The sequence below is a fragment of the Polypterus senegalus genome, chromosome 9, assembly GCF_016835505.1.
Source record: "Polypterus senegalus isolate Bchr_013 chromosome 9, ASM1683550v1, whole genome shotgun sequence".
In the NCBI taxonomy this organism is placed as follows: Eukaryota; Metazoa; Chordata; class Cladistia; order Polypteriformes; family Polypteridae; genus Polypterus; species Polypterus senegalus.
In genome coordinates, this window is record NC_053162.1 from 174959778 (window position 1) to 174982586 (window position 22809).

At 42.1% G+C, this 22809-nt stretch overlaps 1 protein-coding gene across 1 annotated transcript in view; it reads left to right on the top strand.

The window, feature by feature from the left end:
• Positions 1-12494, top strand: part of gle1 (GLE1 RNA export mediator) — a 59057-nt gene extending 46563 nt beyond the window's left edge. The window contains exons 13-16 of the mRNA XM_039764320.1: positions 910-1014; positions 2682-2764; positions 7406-7469; positions 10578-12494. Of these exons, the coding sequence (XP_039620254.1) occupies positions 910-1014; positions 2682-2764; positions 7406-7469; positions 10578-10646 (321 nt within the window). The 3' untranslated portion in view covers positions 10647-12494. The remainder of the gene's footprint in view (positions 1-909; positions 1015-2681; positions 2765-7405; positions 7470-10577) is intronic.
• The last annotated feature ends 10315 nt before the right edge of the window (positions 12495-22809 follow it).

The window sequence follows — 22809 nt, forward strand, 5'->3', positions numbered from 1 at the left end:
AAGAGTGAAAGGGAAGGTCTACAGGATGGTAGCGAGACCAGCCATGTTATATGGGCTGGAGGCGGTGGCACAGGAGACAGAGCTGGTGGTGGCTGAGTTAAAGATGCTAAGATTTGCATTGGGTGTGACAAGGATGGACCGGATTAGAAATGAGGACATTAAAGGGTCTGCTCAGGTGGGACGGTTTGGAGACAAAGTCAGAGAGGTGAGATTGTGTTGGTTTGCAGAGGAGAGATGCTGAGTTATATTGGAAAAAGGGTGCTAAGGATAGAGCTGCCAGGTAAGATGAAAAGAGGAAGAGAAGGTTTATGGATGTGGTGAGAGAGGACATGCAGGTGATGGGGGTAACAGAGCAAGATGGCGAGGACAGGAAGATATGGAAGAAGATGATTTGCTTTGGAATAAGAGCAGCCGAAAGAAGAAGTTGGCTTCAGAATTCTCTGAGCCTCTCCCTTGTTTATGCAGTTCAGAACACCAAGTTTGCCTTATTTTAAGGAGCCGGTCATTGCTCTTCCCTGTTCTTTTTTTTTTTTTACCTTGTAGATTTGTGTGGTGTGTTTGCTGTTAGTAGACGTCATGTGACTTATACTCCTAGCTGAGCACTTATTGATTGTCAACTCTCACACACATGGGAGCTGACACTATGTTTTGTGACAAAGTAAAACCTGTTTAACTTAAGTCGTGACTACTTGCAGCTCTCTATGACTGGGTTGCTGGGAGTTTCATACTTCATGGCCGACAGTCCCCGGCACATGCCACAACTGTCCAGGTCATGTAGTGTGATGGGTGCTTAAGTAATGCAGAAAGTTGTGTGTTTTTTATGTCAGATCCCAAAAAAGTGAAGCCAGTCAATTTCATATGCAGGAAACTGTAAAGTGCTGTTCTCTCTGCCACATCTTCTTTCTGTAGCCATGCTCTTTTGGACTGAACTTGGGCTGGTGTTGGCTCGCACAAATCCTGGACATGGAGCCCCTGGCGGATGTTACTGCCACGCTGCTGTTTGATTTCTTGGAGGTAATTGCATACATTCCTGCATTACTAGGGGTTGGTTTATATGGGGTGTTACATTAGCTGACCTAAAATTGAAAGTTTTCTCTCAAGTATGCTCACCAGATTCTGAAACCTTTCAGATGTTTCTAGTTTCAGATGATTGTTGAAATATGAAGGGTGAATTAGAATTCTTCCTGCTGACTAAGATAAGTTGACATGAGAGCAATACAGTGCAGGATATCACAATCTGTGTTGTGCAGCCTAATGAAAATTCCATGAGGTGTTCCTCAGAATAATGCTATTAAATAACTGGAGGTAATTGCAAGATTACAAATACAAGCGGCTGAAATGAGTTTCATCTGCATGGTGTCTGGGCTTTCCCTTAAAGATAGGGTGAGAAGCTCGGTCATCCGGGAGGAACTCGGAGTAGAGCCACTGCTCCTCCGCATCGAGAGGAGTCAGATGAGGTGGCTCCGGCATCTGATCAGGATGCCTCCTGGCCGCCTCCCTGGTGAGGTGTTCCGGGCATGTCTAACCGGGAGGAGGCCCTAGGGAAAACCCAGAACACACTGGAGGGACTATGTCTCTTGGCTGGCCTGGGAACAACTTGGGATTGATGGAAGTGGCCGGGGAGAGATAAGTCTGAGCATCTGTGCTCAGGCTGCAGCCCCCGCGACTCGATCTTAGATAAGCGGAAGAGGATGGATGGTTGGTTGAATAATTAAAAATTCAGCTCTGTCTGACAGGCAGGTAAATATATGAGTTTGTGCACATTTTACTGAAAAACAAAAAGATAGATGATCCGGTTGTGAGTCAGACAACTTAGATACGAGGCAAGACACAAATATAACTGGACTGGGCTTGGGGCTTTCCTGGAGAACCGTCTGGAGGTCGGCCAAACGTGAATAATAGAACTATATCCACTCCTACACGCCCCATCAAACCCCCGACTGGCTGGGTTTCCTGTGAATAGCCCAGTCAGTATTTGCACAACAATCACTACACGAGTTGCCACGATAATGTCGGGTGAAAAAAATCGAATACCGAATCAACATCAAATTTCTCGCGAATTTGCTCTTTTTCCGTAAAGCAGTTTTTCACTGACAAAAACATTCCTGTCCTCGATCATCATCCCTATTCACCCGATTTAGCCCCTGTGATTTTTTTACTTGTTCCCGAAAATCAAGAGAGACCTGAAGGGAACACATTTTTCTTCAATGGATGAAGTGAAGACAGAAACGGCAAACCTGTTAAAGAGCCTCAAGCAAGAAAACTTTCAGCACTGTTTCAATCAATAGAAGATGCGTATGGAGCGGCGGTCTAGGGGGAGTATATAGAAGGTGATAATGTTTAGAATGCTGCAATTCAGCAATAAATATATATATATAACTTATTTATTTTATTTATTTATTTTTTTACCAATCTGGTTATTTTTGTGTCTCACCTCGTATATGAATGGAAGGGAGAGGTGGTGATTTGGAGTGTTTTCTTTGGGGGTTTTTTGCAGCATAAACTGCATGGCAATATTTGCACCCTTAAGCAGACATAGAAGACTGTATTTCAAATGGTCCAAATCCTCCTCTCTTCTTTTTCAAGCTATAAAAATCATGGCAGAGTCAGCCTTAGGGGAGACGGCTGCCATCACTTGAGCTCCCGATGCTCACCCCTGACATTTGCTTGTCTCCCTGCAGGTCTGTGGCAATGCTCTCGTGAATCAGTATCAAGGGCAATTCTGGAAGTTAATCCTACTTATTAAAGAAGAGTATTTTAAAAGGTAAGTGGAAGCTGCTCTTCTGCACACTTGCATCTTGGTCTGCCATTCTTTGTATTCCTATAACCAAACAAGTTGTAATGGGGAACTAATGTATCACACGTAAAAGGCATACTAGATAAATAGACAGATACTTTATTAATCCCAAGGGGAAATTCACATACTCCAGCAGCAGCATACTAATTAAAAACAATATTAAATTAAAGAGTGATAAAAATACAGGTATATCAGACAATAACTTTGTATAATGTTAACGTTTATCCCCCCTGAGTTGAATTGAAGAGTCGCATAGTGTGAGGTCTCCTCAGTCTGTCAGTGGAGCAGGACGGTGACAGCAGTCTGTCTCTGAAGCTGTTCCTCTGTCTGGAGATGATCCTGTTCAGTGGATGCAGTGGATTCTCCATTATGGACAGGAGCCTGCTCAGCGCCCGTCGCTCTGCCACGGATATCAAACTATCTAGCTCCGTGCCTACAATAGAGCCTGCCTTCCTCACCAGTTTGTCCAGGCGTGAGGCGTCCTTCTTCTTTATGCTGCCTCCCCAGCACACCACCGCGTAGAAGAGGGCGCTCGCCACAACCGTCTGATAGCACATCTGCAGCATCTTATTGCAGATGTTGAAGGACGCCAGCCTTCTAAGGAAGTATAGTCGGCTCTGTCCTTTCTTGCACAGAGCATCAGTATTGGCAGTCCAGTCCAATTTATCATCCAGCTGCACTCCCAGGTATTTATAAGTCTGTACCCTCTGCACAGTCACCCCTGATGATCATGGGGTCCATGAGGGGCCTTGGTCTCCTAAAATACACCACCAGCTCCTTGGTTTTGCTGGTGTTCAGTTGTAAGTGGTTTGGGTCGCACCATTTAACAGAGTCCTTCAAACAGGTTTGATTTTTTCTCTTTGGTCGGACGGGCGGGCTGTTTACATGTGAGAGCTGAGAACCAATGAGTGTTCAGCTGGAAGCACAATGCATAGGAATAAGGAACGTGGGTTTTGAGCCTTACAAATAGAAGAGCAGCTTGTCTGGTTGATGTCTCGTGTTTTATGTACTAAACCAAAATGGAAAAAAGAACTAAAAATGGGCAGAGACTGCAGCTGAATTCACCACAGCAATTAAGCCTTCACACAGTGCCAGCTTCGGCAGGTAGCATGGGGGCTATAGAGAAGAGAAAGTCAGCTGTTTGAGCTGTTTGGTGTCTCATACTTTACATACCATAACAGAATGAGGATAAAAAAGAAATAAAGGGCAAAGATTGCTTAAACCAGTGCAGCTGTTAAAATTTTGAACATCGCCAGCTCTGTCAGGAGGCACGCTACAACAACAACAACAACAACATTTATTTATATAGCACATTTTCATACAAACAGTAGCTCAAAGTGCTTTACATATTAAAGAATAGAAAAATGAAAGACACAATTATAAAACAAAATAAATCAACATTAACATCGAATAAGAGTAAGGTTCAATGGCCAGGGGGGACAGAAAAAACAAAAAAAACTCCAGACGGCTGAAGAAAAAAATAAAATCTGTAGGGATTCCAGACCATGAGACCGCCCAGTCCCCTCTGGGCATTCTACCTAATATAAATGAAACAGTCCTCTTTGGATTTATGATTCTCACGGAAGGGCTTGACGATGATGATGGTCACGTAGACTTCTGCCTATTTATTGGCTGTCAGAAAGAGGGGGCAAGCACGACTGTGCTGGAAGATTGGTGCTCATTTGGCAAACGTGACATGGGCTGTGATTTTTATGTTGTGTAATTGGAAATGGTACAGCAATGAGATCAGTGACTGCGATCAGCAAATGTGATGTGCCCCACGGCAAAAACTTGCATAATGTGACATCGGCTTTACACAGGAAATTTTAAAATAGTTTGCTTCTCTTTAATCACTTCATTGCACCACATGCCACATTAATGACATAAAATTATGTAAGAGCTCATCCCGGGGTTTAGCAAGCAGCAAACGAAGTCAGGTGTTAAGCCAGCAAGAAGTACCTGTGCACATCACTGATAGTCCTGCTTTCTATTTTGAGTGCATCCAGGAGGGAAGATGTGCCATTTTTACTGAAACTGTGTATTTTGATTGTGGTGCTGCATCTTTCACGCTAACCTACACACAATGCACAATGGGAGGTCGGAAAATCGAGAGTCCACCTTATGAGAAGGATTTAGGAGTCATAGTGGACTCTAAGCTATCAACTTCCCAACAGTGTTCAGAAGCCATTAAGAAGGCTAACAGAATGTCAGGTTATATAGCACCTTGATGTGTGGAGTACAAGTCACAGGAGGTTCTGCTCAACCTTTATAACACACTGGTGAGGCCTCATCTTGAGTCCTGTGTGCAGTTTTGGTCTCCAGGCTACAAAAAGGACGTAGCAGCACTAGAAAAGGTCCAGAGAAGAGCGACGAGGCTGATTCCAGGGCTACAGGGGATGAATTATGAGGAAAGATTAAAAGAGCTGAGCCTTTACAGTTTAAGCAAAAGAAGATTAAGAGGTGACATGATTGAAGTGTTTAAAATTATGAAGGAATTAGTCCAGCAGATCGAGAAATGAGTTCATCAAGAACACTGGGACACAGTTGGAAACTTGTTAGGGGTAAATTTTGCACAAAGATTAGGAAGTTTTTCTTTACACAAAGAACGATAGACACTTGGAATAAGTGACCAAGTAGTGTGGTAGACAGTAAGACGTTAGGGACTTTCAAAACTCAACTTGACGTTTTCTTGGAGGAAACAAGTGGATAGGACTGGCGAGCTTTGTTGGGCTGAATGGCCTGTTCTCGTCTGGAGTGTTCTAATGTTCTAACCTGTGAGGGATTTGTGGAATAATACTGCAAGTGCTTCTGTGAAACACAATTTAGCAACTTGTGGATGTTGTGCTATGTTGCACATTACACATCATTCTGCATAAACTATACCTTTACGTAGTATAGCCACTGTCTACACATGGGCACTGTTGCCTCACAGTATGGGGACCAGGCCTTGCGTCCGAGGTCTCCCTTGCATGAAGTTTGCATGCTGTCCCCGTGTCTGTTTGGGTTTCCTCCCATTGTCTAAAGCCATGCAGTGTTAGGTGAATTGGTGACTTGGCCCTAATGTGTGCGGGTGTTCACCCTGGGATAGACTAACGCCCTGTCCAGGGTTACTTCCTGCCTTGCCCCTTTCACTAGTTGAGTTAGGCTCCAGCCAAAAACCCCAAACCTCCATTGTAACCCAATGATTGACAGTGATCTACTGTACTTTATTTTATCGACATTCAATTTTGTGTGCATAAACAATCATAATTATGACTTGTTATATTAGAGCATCAATATACATAAAAAGCACAGCCTCCTGTCCCACTTTTTACATCAACCTTATTTTATTTTTTTTAAACACGCTTATTGAGCTCAGTTTATGGAGTACTGCTGCCAATCAGAGTATCATTAGGCTTATGATGTGAACCAAACTTGGACAGGATTCTAGTCTGTCACAGGGCATACACACCTACAAACTCACTCATACTGGAGAAACCAGTTAACGTTGGAGACTCCTCTTTGGGGTGTTGAAAGAAAACTGAATTACCTGGAAGAAAACACACACAAACCACATATGACTATGCCCTTGGCACCGTAAAATAACTACCGTATATGCTCCAATAGAGGCCTCCGGCGTTTATTTGCAAAACCAGCCTCAGCTTCCGCCGCTTAATAGAGACCGGCTGCTATTTGAGACCGGCCATTATTAACAAAATCCTTCAGAACGCAATATTTTTTCCGCGCATGTCGGTACAGGTAGGTACACAAAAATATCGGCTAATATTACAAAAAGCTACTTTATTTGAATTTCACATGCTGCATAAGACTGTTAAGGATAAATAGCAATGTCTTTCTGTACCTTTCGCTGCTATTCGTCGTCTGAATTCGCAATGATGGCTTCGTTGTTGTCCAGTTCACTATTGTCTTCCTCTTCTTCCAGGTTTGTCACAACGCTTTGAATTCTTGCAGCTGACAATTTCTCTCTTCCTTCAAAACACGGCTGATTTTCTTTGAGGCAATGAATTAATGAATCCTCACTGCCGTCAGTAGAATTGGTGATGCCACAATTTTTGAAAGATTCCCGCATCATTTCATTTGAGATTTCATCCCATGCAGACATGATCCATGTCACCATCAGACGTTGCCTCGTGGTCAACCCGGCACGAAAATGAAACAGTTTTAGAAACCGGTATATCCATATTCCTTATACTATATATGCAATGTGCTGACATGCACATGTATTACACACGTCTATAAAGATACAGACGCTTACAATGTACGCTAGTAGGCAAATATCAAAGACGCGGCTGCTGTTAGAGACCGGATACTATTTGGCCGCGTCCCCTTTAGAGACCGGCGACAATAAGAGACTCGGCGTTTATTGGAGCATATATGGTATTCATATAATTTACCTTACGCTTTCATACAAAGCAACATACGGTACACGTCACAGGTTAATGTCACTATGCTTAATTTATCTTCTGTAGTGTTAGACTAATGGCTTAAGGATCTTTCAAGGAGTCACGCTGGGAATCGGTGCTGGAGATGGAACTGACAACCTTGTGCTTTCCAGTCCGGTACCTTCACTTGGGTGTCACATTTTCAGTTTTGCATTTCACTTTTCAGGATTGAAGCTGTAACTAGCACGGGACAGATGGGCTCCTTAATGAGACTCAAACAGTTTCTGGAGGTAAGTATCCTGTTGTTTAATTATGACAAAATCGTAAACTGCTAAATGTTATAGAAAAAGCAAGTTGGCAGTGCAGGCGTTTTTATAAACACATTGGTAATGCAGTGGACCTACTAAAACATACACCTTTTATAATAACATCACTTCCTTAGTTGTCACATACCTGATAAAATGGTAATTATTTTACAGTATGTTGACGTCAGTCCACGCTTTTAATGTATGATTTGTAGATATCAGCTACTGCTGAACTCTGCTCTGTACTTGTAATATTTCTATTGCATTATTATATTATATTGAGGATCACTTGTGTTTTTGTTCTGTGTATTGGATTGTATTGACCCCCTTTCTTTGGACACCCACTGCATGCCTAACCTGCCTGGACAGGGGTCTCTCTGGCTTTCCCAAGGTTTCTTCCATTTTTTCCCTACTAGGGTTTTTTTATTTTGGGGAGTTTCTTCTTGTCTTTTTAGAGAGTCAAGGCTGGCAAGAGGCAGAGCCTGTTAAAGCCCATTGTAGCATTTCTTGTGATTTTGGGTTATATAAAAATAAATAGTATTGTATAAATTGTAGATATGTGTTTCTATACTGTGTGTATGTGTGTTTTTGAATATGTATGTATAAAATATACATCCATCCATTTTCTAACCCGCTGAATCCGAATAGGGTCACGGGGGTCTGCTGGAGCCAATCCCAGCCAACACAGGGCACAAGGCAGGAACCAATCCTGGGCAGGGTGCCATCCCACCGCAGGACGGACACACACAAACACACCCACACACCAAGCACACAATAGGGACAATTCAGAATCGCCAATCCACCTAACCTGTATGTCTTTGGATTGTGGAGGAAACCGGAGCCGGAGGAAACCCACGCAGACACGGGAGAACATGCAGACTCCACGCAGGGAGGACCCGGGAAGCGAACCCGGGTCCCCTAACTGCGAGGCAGCAGCGCTACCACTGCGCCACCGTGCCACCCTAAAATATACATATACACACTTATTTATCAGTATATACAGTGCCCCCCATAAAGTTTGGGACAAAGACCCATTTTTTTCCTTGATTTTCCCCTTTACTCCACAGTTTAAAATTACAAATCAAACAGTTCAGACATGAATAAAGTGCACATTGCAGACAATTCAAGTGAGATTTGCATACATGGTAGTCAACACTTTTTCTACTTGGTCCCCCATTTCAGGGCACCATAATGTTTGGGACAGTCAGTTTCAGTTGTTGGTGATTCCACAGGTGGGTTTCATGGCTTCATAAGATAACTTTGCTGGCTTCTACCCTTTGGAGTCTGTAGTTGGCCATTTTTCAACATGAGGTGTGCCAGTCAAAGAAGCCATTATGAGTCTGAACAACAAGAATCAAACCATTCAAGACATCAGTAACACCTTAGGATGAGTAAAGTCAACTGTCTGGAATATCATGAAGAAGGAAGAACATACTGGTGGGCTCAGTAATCACAAAGGGACTGGTAGGCTAAGGACAACCTGCATTGTTGATGACAGAAGAGTCCTCACTATGATAAAGAAAAAGCCACAAACGCCTGTGCGACAGATCAGAAACAGACTTCAGGAGGCCAATGTGGACTCATCAGAGACGGCTATCTGCAGACGACTTCATGAGGAGAAACACAGAGGCCACACTACAAGATGCGCACCACAAGTTAGCCACAAAACAGGATGTCCAGATTACAGTTTGTGAAAATGGACTTAAAAAGAGCCAGCAGAATTCTAGAAAAGGGTCTTGTGGACAGACAAGAGAAAGATGAACCTGATCAGAGTGATGGCGAGAGCAAAGTGTGGAGACGAAAAGGAACTGCCTGAGATCAAAATTGTTAAAAACATGGCGGTGCTGGGGGGTGTTATGTCTTGGGCTTGTATGGCTGCCACAGGTCCTGGCACACTTCTCTTCATGATAGTGGAACTGCTGACAGCAGCAGCACAATGAAGTCTGAGGTGTGTAGAAACATCTGATCTGTTCGAGTTTCAGTAAAGGCCTCCAAACTCACTGATGGCGCTTCATCCTACAACAAGATAATGAGCCAAACCTGCTGCTGATGCAACACAGGAGTTTATCAAAGATAAAAAAAATAGAAAATTCTTGAATGTCCAAGCGAGTCACTCAGTTTAAATCCAACTGAGCGGGCCTTCCCTGTGCTGAAGAGGAGAACAAGTCCCCAAAACAAGCAGGAGCTGAAGATGGCTGCATTAGAGGCTTGGCAGAGCATCACCGGAGAAGACCCTCAGCACCTGGTGATGTCTGTGAATTGGTGACTTCAATCAGCCATTGCATGTGTGGGACTAAATATGGCAACAGTTTTAAGAGACCTGCCATTGCTGTGTGCAAAAACATATGGGGTTTTGTGTAGAAAAAGTGTGGTGTCTGCATGGCCCCTTAAGCGAAAGACTGCAATGTGCACTTTAATCACATGTCTGAATGGTTTGATTTATTATTGTAAACTGAGGAGCAGAGGGGGGAAATCAAAGAAAAATGCGTCTCTGTCCCAAACATCATGGAGAGCTCTGTAATAAAGGAAAACTCCACAGCATTGGCCTCCGCTGAGTTTTGTTACGTTGTAATAATCTTTGTCTCTATTCTGCATGGACAAATAAGGTTAAGATATTTCTTGGCATTCACTATAAAGTACGTGGTGTAAGTAAGGTAGGCTACAGAAAAATATTGTTTTTTGGGTGGTGTAGGGGTTTTGGGAAATCCATATAATAGCTGCTTGTACAGTACATGCATGTGTCGTAAAGTTGCTTGTTAATCACTACGAGTCATCATTTGTTGGGAAACATACTCCAGAGGAACGTTTGTTTTTCCTTGTTATTTGAAACTCTGTAATGAAAACGAGCAAAATTTTCAATTCTTATCAGGCAGAGTAAGATTTCCATTTCACAAACGTTAGGGCAGCAGTGAAAGTCTTTCTGAATTTCAAGGAGGAAACTTGGACGTTTATTCATTTTTAGGACCGCAGTCTAAGCTAACTCTAGCCGCTCGATTTAAATGAAGAATTCAATTAGCATTTCACTAAGAAGTTGATTTGGGGGTTTGGGAATGCAGCCCTCACAGTGATCTTTATGTTTTATTCAAATTTCAGAAATGCATCGGTCGCCGGGAGATTCCTGTGCCAAAAGGACTGATGAGTTCATCATTCTGGAGGTCCTGAGAGGGACGCTGGAGATTGTTGTTGTCGGGATGTCTGTTTTCATAACTTTTTTGGAAAAATACACCAGTAATTCAAGATGGTCACATGAATTGCTGCCAAAGTCTGACATCTTATTTGGAGTTGAAAATGGCCTGAGAACTTGCTGCAGCTGTGCAGCTTATGTGATGAAGAGGAGGTTCATTTTATCAGGATTATTTAATTGTCCAGCCTCATCAGCTCTGGATTCACGTAAGCAGGGATTTTTAATTAACGGGTTGTGTCTAATCAAGAATTAATAAGACTGAGTTTACTGTCCCTCCATTTTATTCATTTTGCTTTTAAGATGTTGCATGAACAATAAATTTACGGACCCCTATTTTATTTATTTATTTTTTTTTGAGACGTGTCCTGAACAAAGCATTTAGCATGACAGGCCACGCAGCCTTTAATGTGAGACTGTGTGTTCTTAAAATTGAGGGCAGTATGATTTGTTTGTTTCAAACGTTTAATTTTTTGCCGGATGGAGGAGGATGCTGAGCTGCAAGACGCAGTTAGATGAGCGTGGCCGGACAGCTTTCTTTTTATTTTCTTGAACTCTCTCCAAGTTCTTTAATGGCTTCTTATTCAGCAGATTTAGTGCACTGCCACTACAAGGAACTGCAGCTTTTATCCTCGACGCAGTAACCATTAGGAGGCACAGAGAAGATAAGGAGACGTCACCCCAGTGCCACAAGTGCTGGCAGGGTGACCGGAAGCATGCAACATGGAATGCTTTTTAAATGAATTTCCAAAGTCTTTAGTGTTGTGAGAAGGAGCTTTTTCAAAGCTTGGCTCTCAAAAGTCACAGCAGGACTTTGGCATATCCAGCATTGGCATAGTCGGCGGAAGGTGAATTCAGTGGCTCTGCACAAATACGACACTCCATCTCAATGGAAGAGGAATTACTGCTCAGGAATTAAGGAGACACTCACTTTTGTCCCTTTTATTTGTCTTTTTTTTTTTTTTTTTTTTTAATGCTGATGCTTGTGTTTCTCCAGATCTGTCATAATACATCAATTACTACATGCATACAATCGTACAGTCACTGAACAGTTTAACGTGTAAATATTTGTAAGTATGCAAGATAAAATCCTATAATATGTACTTTGCTTACAAGGGAAACATTCAAGAGCGTGCTCTTAGTAGTAGAGTGCATGTGGCTCACTATGGAAGGAATTACGTGAAATTCTTCATCATGATTATCTGTTACTCCATTATTATACTTTTAATAAAAAGGGCTGGAGGGAAATGAGGGGAAAAAAATTCAGACAATCATCGCCTCGTTTAGCACATCTTCAAACGTAACGTAACCTAATTCAGGTTTACAAGAGCCGGAGCCTATCCTGGCAGAAGCCGCTCACACCGACCCACTTTAAAGAATCGCTAATTAACCCGATGCCTGTATTTGGGAATAGAGGAGGAAAATGCATGCGGACTCGTGCAGAACATTTAAATGGTGAATGGTGTAGGATCCTGGAGGTGTGAGGTGGCAGCAGCAGCACTGTTTTGTCATGTTGGGGCCCAAGGGTCACTCTAGTCTGCCCTTTACAGTATATTCTTTATTATGTAGTCTTAAAAAAGTCTCTAAATCCTTGCTACTGCACTAATATGTTACAGTACCTTTTATATCTATGAACTCGGGCAACAAGACAAGAGTACCAGAACAGGTAGGAGAAAAAAAAATTGTAAGGCATTTATTTATATAGTAAATTCTCTCTATATATAATTCTATAGCTATTCTATACATCTAAGACAGGTTGAAATCAAAGTTAACAACATAGACCTCAACATATTCAGTGTTCATGTTTGCAGTGCACCATCTGTTGAAATGTATTTTGTAATGCATTATATTTGTATTTCAACAGATGGTGCATTACACACAATTGTTATAATGAAATGCATTACTACTAAATGTTTGTGATGCACCATCTGTTGGAATGACAAACTACAATGCATAGGTCTCTGCTATTTTGTATAGGATTCATTACAGCAGTGTTAATGTTTGTGACACGCCATCTGTTGGAATGACAAATTCAGCATTAACAACTGCAGTGCACCACCTGTTGGAATGTATTTTCTAATGCATGTAGTAATAAAAATGCATTGCATCTGCTGTTTTAACTGTTGGTGCATCACAGACATTTCTTGCAATAAAATGCATTACTACGAATGTTGGAATGATAAAATGCAATGCATATGTCTCTGCTATGTGCTATTTGGTATAGGATTTGTTAAAGCAATGTTAATGTTTGTGATGCACCATCTGTTGGAATGACACATTCAGCATTAACAGCTGCAGTACACCATCTATTGTTATGTATTTTCTAATGCATGTAGTAATAAAAATGCATTGCATCTGTTGTTATAACAGATAGTACATCACAAACATTTGTTGTAATAAAATGCATTACTATGAATGTTTGTAATGCACCGTCTGTTGGAGTGACAAACTACAATGCATATGTCTCTGCTATGTGCTATTTGATATAGGATTTGTTAAGGCAGTGTTAATGTTTGTGACACGCCATCTGTTGGAATGATAAATGCAGTGTTTTTTTGTTTGTTTTTTTTACTACAAATATTTGTCATGGACTGACAGAGATTATATCAATCGGACAGACGCACACATACACAGACAACTTACTCTTTTATTAAGGTGAATTATAGTTAATATGCCCAAAATAATAAACAAGAAAAAAACAAGTGTGACAAAAATACCACTAAAACCAAAGTAGCAGGTCACCTTGCGTACATATGTCTACTACCAGGTGGCTCTGTAGAATGAAAACCTGCAGCCCTCCAGGACCAGAGGAGTTTGACATCCCTGCTGTATGTGATATGAACCTTTTGATTGAAAAGCTTTATAAACTGTATTACTACGGGATATTTTTATTGCGCTCTTCATTGGTTCCTTAGTCAGCTGTATTATTTTTTTTGGCTGGTGGCAAGTTCTTAATTATCACCGGACCATATGAGCCGTCCACACCAAGTGTACTGCCAGTAATGCAGAATTCTGTCAACAAGTGTGGTGCCAGTAAGTGTAGTAAACACACTGAGAGGCTAATCACTTTGTCACTTGATTTTTTTTTTTATATTGAGTGGGCTGGCAGTGGCTCATTTCTGTAGAACATACAACATTTTACGAATGAGAGGAGTCAGTTCAGTCTCTCAAGTTCAGTTAGGTAGAAAGTGGCTAAGTTCTCATCTAGCTATCTTAAAGAGCTGTCAGGGTCCTGGTTTAACTTCGGGGTGTACTTGATTGGCACAACAAAGGAACCATCTCTGTCATCATATTTACACTAGCTTTGCCCGCGTAGCAGTGAAACAGGACAGTGAGGAGGGCCCTATATATATTCTGAATCTGAGTATAGCATCAAGTCAGTAAAACTTCTGGACTATTGATCTGGTCAGTTAAGTAGCAGAGGGGAAGTTAATCAGTTTCAGCTGCTGATGTGCACTAGAGGGTCAACAATGAGACAACCCCCAAAACAGGAATGGTTTAACTGGTGGAGGCCACTGACATTTTTTCCACCTCATCTGTTTTTTCACTAGGTTTGCATTTGGCTACGGACAGTGTCACAACTGGTAGCATGAGGCCATACCTGGACCCTACAGAGGTGGCACAGGTAGTCCAACTTCTCCAGAATGGCACATCAATACGTGCCATTGCCAGAAGGTTTGCTGCATCTCCCAGCACAGTCTCAAGAGTATGAAGGAAATTCTAGGAGAGCTGGACAGGGCCATAGAAGGTCCTTAATCCATCAGCAGAACTGACCGGTATCTGCTCCTTTGGGCAAGAAGGAACAGGATGAGCACTGCCAGAGCCTACAAAATGACCTCCAGCAGGCAGGCCACTGGTGTAAATGTGTCTGACCAAACAATCAGAAACAGACTTCCTGAGGGCCGATATCCTCTAGTGGGCCCTGTGCTCACTGCCTGCCTGGCACCATGCAGCTCAATTGGCATTTGCCATAGAATACCAGAATTGGCAGGTACACCACTTGTGCCCTGTGCTGTTCACATATGAGAGCAGGTGTGTGTGTGTGTATATAGAGAGATTGAGCAATCTCTGATTACTGTTCAAACCCTGTGTTTCCATGTCTGTGGGTGTGTGAGGGGTGAAAGTCAGGCCAAGACTGGGTGCGTTCCTGGGGCCGCCCCCACTGAAAAAAAAAAAAAATCACAGTGAATCTTAGCGGAATTGCACCTGCTACAACCTGCAGCCACAGTAGCACTCCAGCAGTAGAGTGGAAGACCCCTGACAAATTATACAATGGCCATGAAAATATAAATGTGGCGTGATGTTTGTTATATCACCTACCACCTGTACCCAACGGCTCCGCCCGCACAGTAATGAAACAGGACAAACTTTAAAAATCAATAATTACATTTTTAAAAATGTAATAATTTGTATTGAGAAGAATTTATATTGATAGCTTTTGTATCTGAGGGCCTTTTGATATATAATATTTTTGGTTTTGGTATCAGGGGCAAGAATGTAGCTATGATCTCTGCCAAAAAAAAGTTAGCAAGGTATCTCTGGCCAAGTGGAAGGAAGGTGAGCTCCAAAGTCAAACGTTGGCACCATATCTGACCGTGTTCAGCTCTGACGGGAGGGCATATCCCCCCCGTGGGCAGAAGAGCACATGGCCGTGATATCTCTGCCAATGAGCAGGTACCTCTAAAACACATGTAGCTCTGATCTCGCTCTCAAACACATCAAACGTTATTCTTTAACAATGTATTGATGATAATATCTACTGAACAAACAGGCATTGCTAGCTAAGTGGAGGCAAAACGTGGCGAGAGGTAGAGCGACTCGAACGGAGGCTGGCACGTGAGTGAAGAGGGTCCCGCCTCCCCCTCCCTTCGGCTAGCAGCCTGTCTCTCTCGGATTTGCGTGAATAAATCGCTGCTGCAACCGAACTACGATACTTAGTGTGATGAGAGAAGTCACAAAATCAACCAGAATGTTCAAGAAAATTACAGAAAAAAAAAACTTAATCTAAATCCATTAAGTAGTTCTCTCATTCGCTAGCTAAGTGGAGGTAAGATATACGCCCGAGGCTGTCGAGTGAGTGAGGAGGGCCCCTCCCCTCAGTCGGATTCGCACAAATAAATCGGTTCCGCAAGCGAACTATGATACTTAGTGCGATGAGAGAAGTGGCAAACTCAACCGAAATGTTCAAGCAAATTATATAAAAAAAAAACAGATCTAAATCCGTTAAGTAGTTCTCTTGTGAAAAGCGGACAGACATACAGACGTTGGATATTATATATATATATATATATATATATATATATATATATATATAATAAACTGCTCAAAAAAATTAAAGGAACACTTTGAAAACACATCAGATCTCAATGGGAAAAAGAAATCCTCCTGGATATCTATACTGATATAGACTGGGTAATGTGTTAGGAACGAAAGGATGCCACATCGTTTGATGGAAATGAAAATGATCAACCTACAGAGCCCTGAATTCAAAGATGCCCCAAAAATCAGAGTGAAAAAATGATGTGGCAGGCTAGTCCATTTTGCCAAAATTTAATTGCAGCAACTCCAAATTGTACGCAGCACTTTGTATGGCCCCTGTGTTCTTGTATACATGCCTGACAACATCGGTGCATGCTTCTAATGAGATGACAGATGGTGTTGTGGGGATCTCCTCCCAGATCTGGACCAGGGCATCACTGAGCTCCGGGACAATCTGAGGTGCAACCTGGTGGCATTGGATGGACCAAAACATAATGTCCCAGAGGTGTTCCATTGGATTTAGGTCAAGAAAGTGTGGTGGCCAGTCAATGGTATCAATTTCTTCATCCTCCAGGAACTGCCTGCATACTCTCACCACATGAGGCCAGGAATTGTCGTGCACCAGGAGCCACTGTACCAGCATAGGGTCTGACAGTGGGTCCAAGGATTTCATCCTGATACCTTATGGCAGCCAAGGTGCCTTTTTCAAGCCTGTAGCGGTCTGTGTGACCCTCCATGGATATGCCTCCCCAGACAATCATTAACCCACCACCAAACTGCTCATGCTGAATGATGTTACAGGCAGCATAATGTTCTCCATGGCTTCTCCAGACCCTTTCACTTCTGTCACGTGCTCAGGGTGAACCTGCTCTCATCTGTAAAAAGCACAGGGCACCAGTGGTGCATCTGCCAATTCTGGTATTCTATGGCGAATGCCAATCGAGCTGCATGCTGCTGGGCAGTGAGCTCAGGGCCCATTAGAGGACATGGGGCCCTTGGGTCACCCTCATGAAGTCTTTCTGGTTGTTTGGTCAGAGACATTCACACCAGTGGCCTGCTGGAGGTCATTTTGTAGGGCTCTGGCAGTGCTCATCCTGTTCCTCCTTGCCCAAAGGAGCAGATACTGGTCCTGCTGATGGGTTATGGACCTTCTATGGCCCTCTCCAGCTCTCCTAGAGTAACTGCTTGTCTCCTAGAATTTCCTCCATGCCCTTGAGACTGTGCAGGGAGACACAGCAAACCTTCTGGCAATGACACGTATTGATGTGCCATCCTGGAGAAGTTGGACTACCTGTGCAACCTCTGTAGGGTCCAGGTATCGCCTCATGCTACCTGTAGTGACACTGACTGTAGCCAAATGCAAAACTAGTGAAGAAACAGTCAGAAAAGATGAGGAGGGAAAAATGTCAGTGGCCTCCACCTGTTAAACCATTCCTGTTTTGGGGGTCATCTCATTGTTGCCCCTCTAGTGCATCTGTTGTTAATTTCATTAACACCACAGCAGCTGAAACTGATTAACAACCCCCTCTGCTACTTAACTGACCAGATTAATATCCCAGAAGTTTCATTGACTTTATGCTATACTCTGATTAAAAAGTGTTCCTTTAATTCTTTTGAGCAGTATATATAGATAGAGAGTGAGACCTATTGATGTTTAAATAAAGATCAAATTTTATATATTCAGAAACACAATATAAATCAATGCAAATATCTAATCAGCCAATCACGTGGTACCAGCACAAATGCATAGAATCTGGCAAATCAAAGACCATTATAGAGCATGTGATCTTGGTGATTTTGATCGTGGCATTATGGTTGGTACCAACAACAACAACATTTATTTATATAGCACATATTCATACAAAAAATGTAGCTCAAAGTGCTTTACAAAATGAATAGAAAAATAGAAGACACAAAAAATAAACATAAGTCAACATTAATTAACATAGAATAAGTAAGGTCCGATGGCCAGGGTGGACAGAAAAAACAAAAAAAATAAAATCAGTAGGGATTCCAGACCAAGAGACCACCCAGTCCCCTCTGGGCAATCTACCTAACATAAGTGAAACAGTCCTCTTTGTATTTAGTGTTCTCATGGAAGGACCTGATGATGATGGTCACGTAGACTTCTTGCTTTCAGTCCATCAATGTTGGAGCATCATGATGGTTTGAGTAGGTGGTGGTGACGCAGGCCGCCACCACAAAGAAACCGGAAAAAGAAACAGAAGAGAGAGTTGGGGTCAGTACGGATTTTAGAGCCACCATGAATAGTTATTGTGATGAATTGAACATACAGAGTATCAGGATTAAGTTAAAGTGAAGTTATGAGAAGGCCATGTTAAAGTAATGTGTTTTCAGCAGTGTTTTAAAGTGCTCTACTGTATCAGCCTGGCGAATTCCTATTGGCAGGCTATTCCAGATTTTAGGTGCATAACAGCAGAAGGCCACCCGCCTCACCACTTCTTTTAAGTTTAGCTTTTGGAATTATAAGGAGACACTCATTTGAAGACCTAAGGTTACGATTTGGAATATAACCAGATGGACTGGTTTGAGGATCTCTGCAACTGCTAGGCAGAGTTACAGTTGTGGTTGAAATTTAACATCTTATTAAAGAAAGAAGCATCCTCTTAACAGGACAGTTCCGTAATCAGGCAGGAGAAAAGCTGTTCATGGCATCTTTTTAATTTTATTTTTGAGACGTGTCATGAACAAAGCATTTAGCATGACCGGCCGCGCAGCCTTTATCTTAAAATTGAGGGCAGTATGATTTGTTTGTTTCAAACGTTTAATTTTTTGCCGGATGGAGGAGGATTCATGCTGAGCTGCGAGACGCAGTTAGATGAGCGCGGCTGGACAGCTTTCTTTTTATTTTTGTGAACTCACTCCAAGTACTTTAATGGCTTCCTATTCAGCAGATTTAGTGCACTGAAGTGAAGGGAGCGTTCATCAAAAACAGTCTGTTACAGCCTGGACAGAATGGTCAGAGAAAACAAAGAATCAACGTTCATTTTATAAACTACTGAATTTACATACAGTGTCAATCAATGCATATGTTTTACTCTGGTTGGTTCATTGGTTTACACCCAAATGATTTCTATAAAATAAAAGTATGTTATTTTATATTCTGGTGGTTCTTATACCTTTGAGTTGCGCCACCACCCTATAACAACTGTCCATTCTCGTTTATAGGACATCTGCTTAGTCATCCTTCAGTACATTTTGTATATTACATCAGCCTTTCTTCTAGTACATTCTTTATTTACTTGTCCACCATAGCATTTTTCCTAAACCAATTCTTCTATTTCTATGTACATTTTGTTGTTCACTTCACCTTTATCTGGTTTCCTGGTGTGCCTGAACAGGTTTCTGACATTTATTATTGCTCTTTCTTTAAGATGATTGCTATGTTACCCTAAAATTATTCTTCCACGCAGTTCGGTGCCAACAGCACGAGTCCATGTACCCAACCTGCTTTGTATCAACAGTCCAGGCTGGTGGCAGTAGTGCTATAATGGTGTGAGGAGTGTTTACTTGGCCCACTTTGGGCCGGTTAATACCAATTAACCACCAACTGAGTGCCACGGCCTATTTTATTATTGTTGCTGACCGTGTGCATCCCATCACGGCCACAATTCACCAATCATCTAGTGGCTACTTCCAGTATGACAGTGCACCATTGTGACGAAGCAAACTGGTTTCATGACCTTGACATTGAGTTCAGTGTTCTCCAGTTACATTGCTAGACACCAACCTGACAGGAGACCACTGGGAGGTGGTATGACAGGGGGGATTCACAGCAGCAATGTGCAGCTGACAGATCTGCGGATATTGCATGATGCAGTCAAATCAAGGTGGGCCAAAATCTCAAAGGAACGTTTCCAAGATCTTGCGGCATCCATGCCATGAAGACTTGAAACTGTTTTAAGAAGAGAGAAGGGAGGGTCTACCCAGTATTAATATAGTGGTCTTAAAAATTTGCCAAATGAGAATATGCTAAAAAGGGAAAAAAAATGAATGGGGTAAACTTACTACATGTATTGTAAAAGAAAACCCAGGTAAGGGAAAAAGGTTTGGGGCACCAGCTGGTGATTCTGGTATATTTGTTGGCTAAACTGCAAAAGATCTGAAAACATGCAAAAGAGTAAGACGTGTTCTTAGACCAGGGGTGGACCTACCATCGGGTACACACCCAGGAGCCTGTAACGGTCTTTTCATAAATGACTCCCCCCACACGCACATATACTTGTGCAAACGATCTAGTAGTCACACATCAAAATGATCAATGGAGACCCCACCCCGCTAATTAAAACAATTTCATATCCATGAGTCGAAATGACTAAGGGGGACCACCAGAGGGGGAAGGTTGGATGGGGAGAATGATCAAGTCAAACGATGAAATCAAAAGTGAGAACTATTGTGCTGCATTATTAAAGTATGATCAACTAAGAGCTAAGTATCCCCGAGGGACTGTGGGGGTCTTGATTCAGCCTCATCTCAGACACAAGGCCATATATTGACTTACCCCATGTTGCAACGTTGGGCTTTATAAGGCTTCTGGACCAGATAGGGTGGGCTTAAGAGGAGGAAACCAAAATGATGTCATGGGCTGCAGGTGAAGGAGAACAAGCTGGAAACAACAGCGCCCCCTCTCGACTGGGGGTGCAATTACAGTCCATACACAAGGCCTCCGAGTGTCCCACATTCACACCTAAGTTTATCATTGTATTTCCAAACACCCTGTCTAAAATATAAAGCTTAATGTGTGTGCATATATGTGTTTGTGCTTTATACAGTCTCGCACTCTTGGTCCAGTCTCAACAAAATTTTACATACATTTCCCACTTTGTTAGGAAAATACACTAGACTACTTTAGAGCCTAAACATTTTGTCCCTACCTTTTTTTTTTTTGGCAGTATAAAAGGACATTTCCTTTTCCCTGATTTTTAGCACCTTTTTTGTCTCTAGGAGGTGCACTTTAAGAAACGCCATTTATACACACGTGGACAAAATTGTAGGTACCCTTCAGTCAATGAAAGAAAAACTCACAATGGTCACAGAAATAACTTTAATCTGACAAAAGTAATAATAAATAAAAATTCTATGAAATTTAACCAATGAAAGTCAGATATTGATTTTTCAACCATGCTTCAACAGAATTATTTAAAAAAATAAACTCATGAAACAGGCCTGGACAAAAATGATGGTACCCCTAACTTAATATTTTGTTGCACAACCTTTTGAGGCAATCACTGCAATCAAACGATTCCTGTAACTGTCAATGAGACTTCTGCACTTCTCAGCAGGTATTTGGCCCACTCCTCATGAGCAAACTGCTCCAGTTGTCTCAGGTTTGAAGGGTGTCTTTTCCAGACGGCAGGTTTCAGCTCCTTCCAAAGATGCTCAATAGGATTGAGGTCAGGGCTCATAGAAGACCACTTTAGAATAGTCCAATGTTTTCCTCTTAGCCATTCTTGGGTGTTTTTAGCTGTGTGTTTTGGGTCATTGTCCTGTTGCAAGACCCATGACCTGCGACTGAGACCAAGCTTTCTGACACTGGCCAGCACATTTCTCTCTAGAATCCCTTGATAGTCTTGAGATTTCATTGTACCCTGCACAGATTCAAGACACCCTGTGCCAGATGCAGCAAAGCAGCCCCAGAACATAACAGAGCCTCCTCCATGTTTCACAGAAGGGACAGTGTTCTTTTCTTGATAAGCTTCATTTTTCTGTCTGTGAACATAGAGCTGATGTGCCTTGGCAAAAAGTTCAATTTTTGTCTCATCTGTCCATAGGACATTCTCCCAGAATCTTTGTGGCTTGTCCACATGTAGTTTGGCAAATTCCAGTCTGGCTTTTTTATGATTTGTTTTCAACAATGGTGTCCTCCTTGGTCGTCTCCCATGAAGTCCACTTTGGCTCAAACAACGACGGATGGTGCGATCTGACACTGATGTTCCTTGAGCTTGAAGTTCACCTTGGATCTCTTTAGAAGTTTTTCTGGGCTCTTTTTTACCATTCGTATTATCCGTCTCTTTGATTTGTCATCAATTTTCCTCCTGCGGCCACGTCCAGGGAGGTTGGCTACAGTCCCATGGATCTTAAATTTCTGAATAATATGTGCAACTGTAGTCACAGGAACATCAAGCTGCTTCGAGATGGTCTTATAGCCTTTACCTTTGACATGCTTGTCTATAATTTTCTTTCTAATCTCCTGAGACAACTCTTTCCTTCGCTTCCTCTGGTCCATGTTGAGTGTGGTACACACCATGTCACCAAACAACATAGTGACTACCTGGAGCCCTATATATACTGTAGGTCCACTGACTGATTACAAGATTGTAGACACCTGTGATGCTAATTAGTGGACACACCTTGGATTAACATGTCCCTTTGGTCACATTATTTTCAGTCTTTTCTAGGGGTACCATCATTTTTGTCCAGGCCTGTTTCATGAGTTTATTTTTTTAAATAATTCTGTTGAAGCATGGCTGAAAATCAATGTCTGACTTTCATTGGTTAAATTTCATAGAATTTTTATTTATTATTACTTTTGTCAGATTAAAGTTATTTCTGTGACCATTTTGAGTTTTTCTTTCATTGACTGAAGGGTACCAACAATTTTGTCCACATGTGTAGATATTAGATAGCTCTGCCTTAAAATTACTTTCCTGAACAATGCCAGATGCTGCTGCTAGTACATTATATGGAGTTGTGCAACTTTACATACTACAAAAATTAACACCCACCCATTAATTTTCTGAAGTTGTCCATTTATTTAAGGACTGCCGTGTTTGAGTCAAACCACCTGTACTTCAGAACAGGTCATCCACCTGAAGCTAAGCGTGTCTGGGCCCACCTGGCACTTGGATGGAAGACTATCTAGTA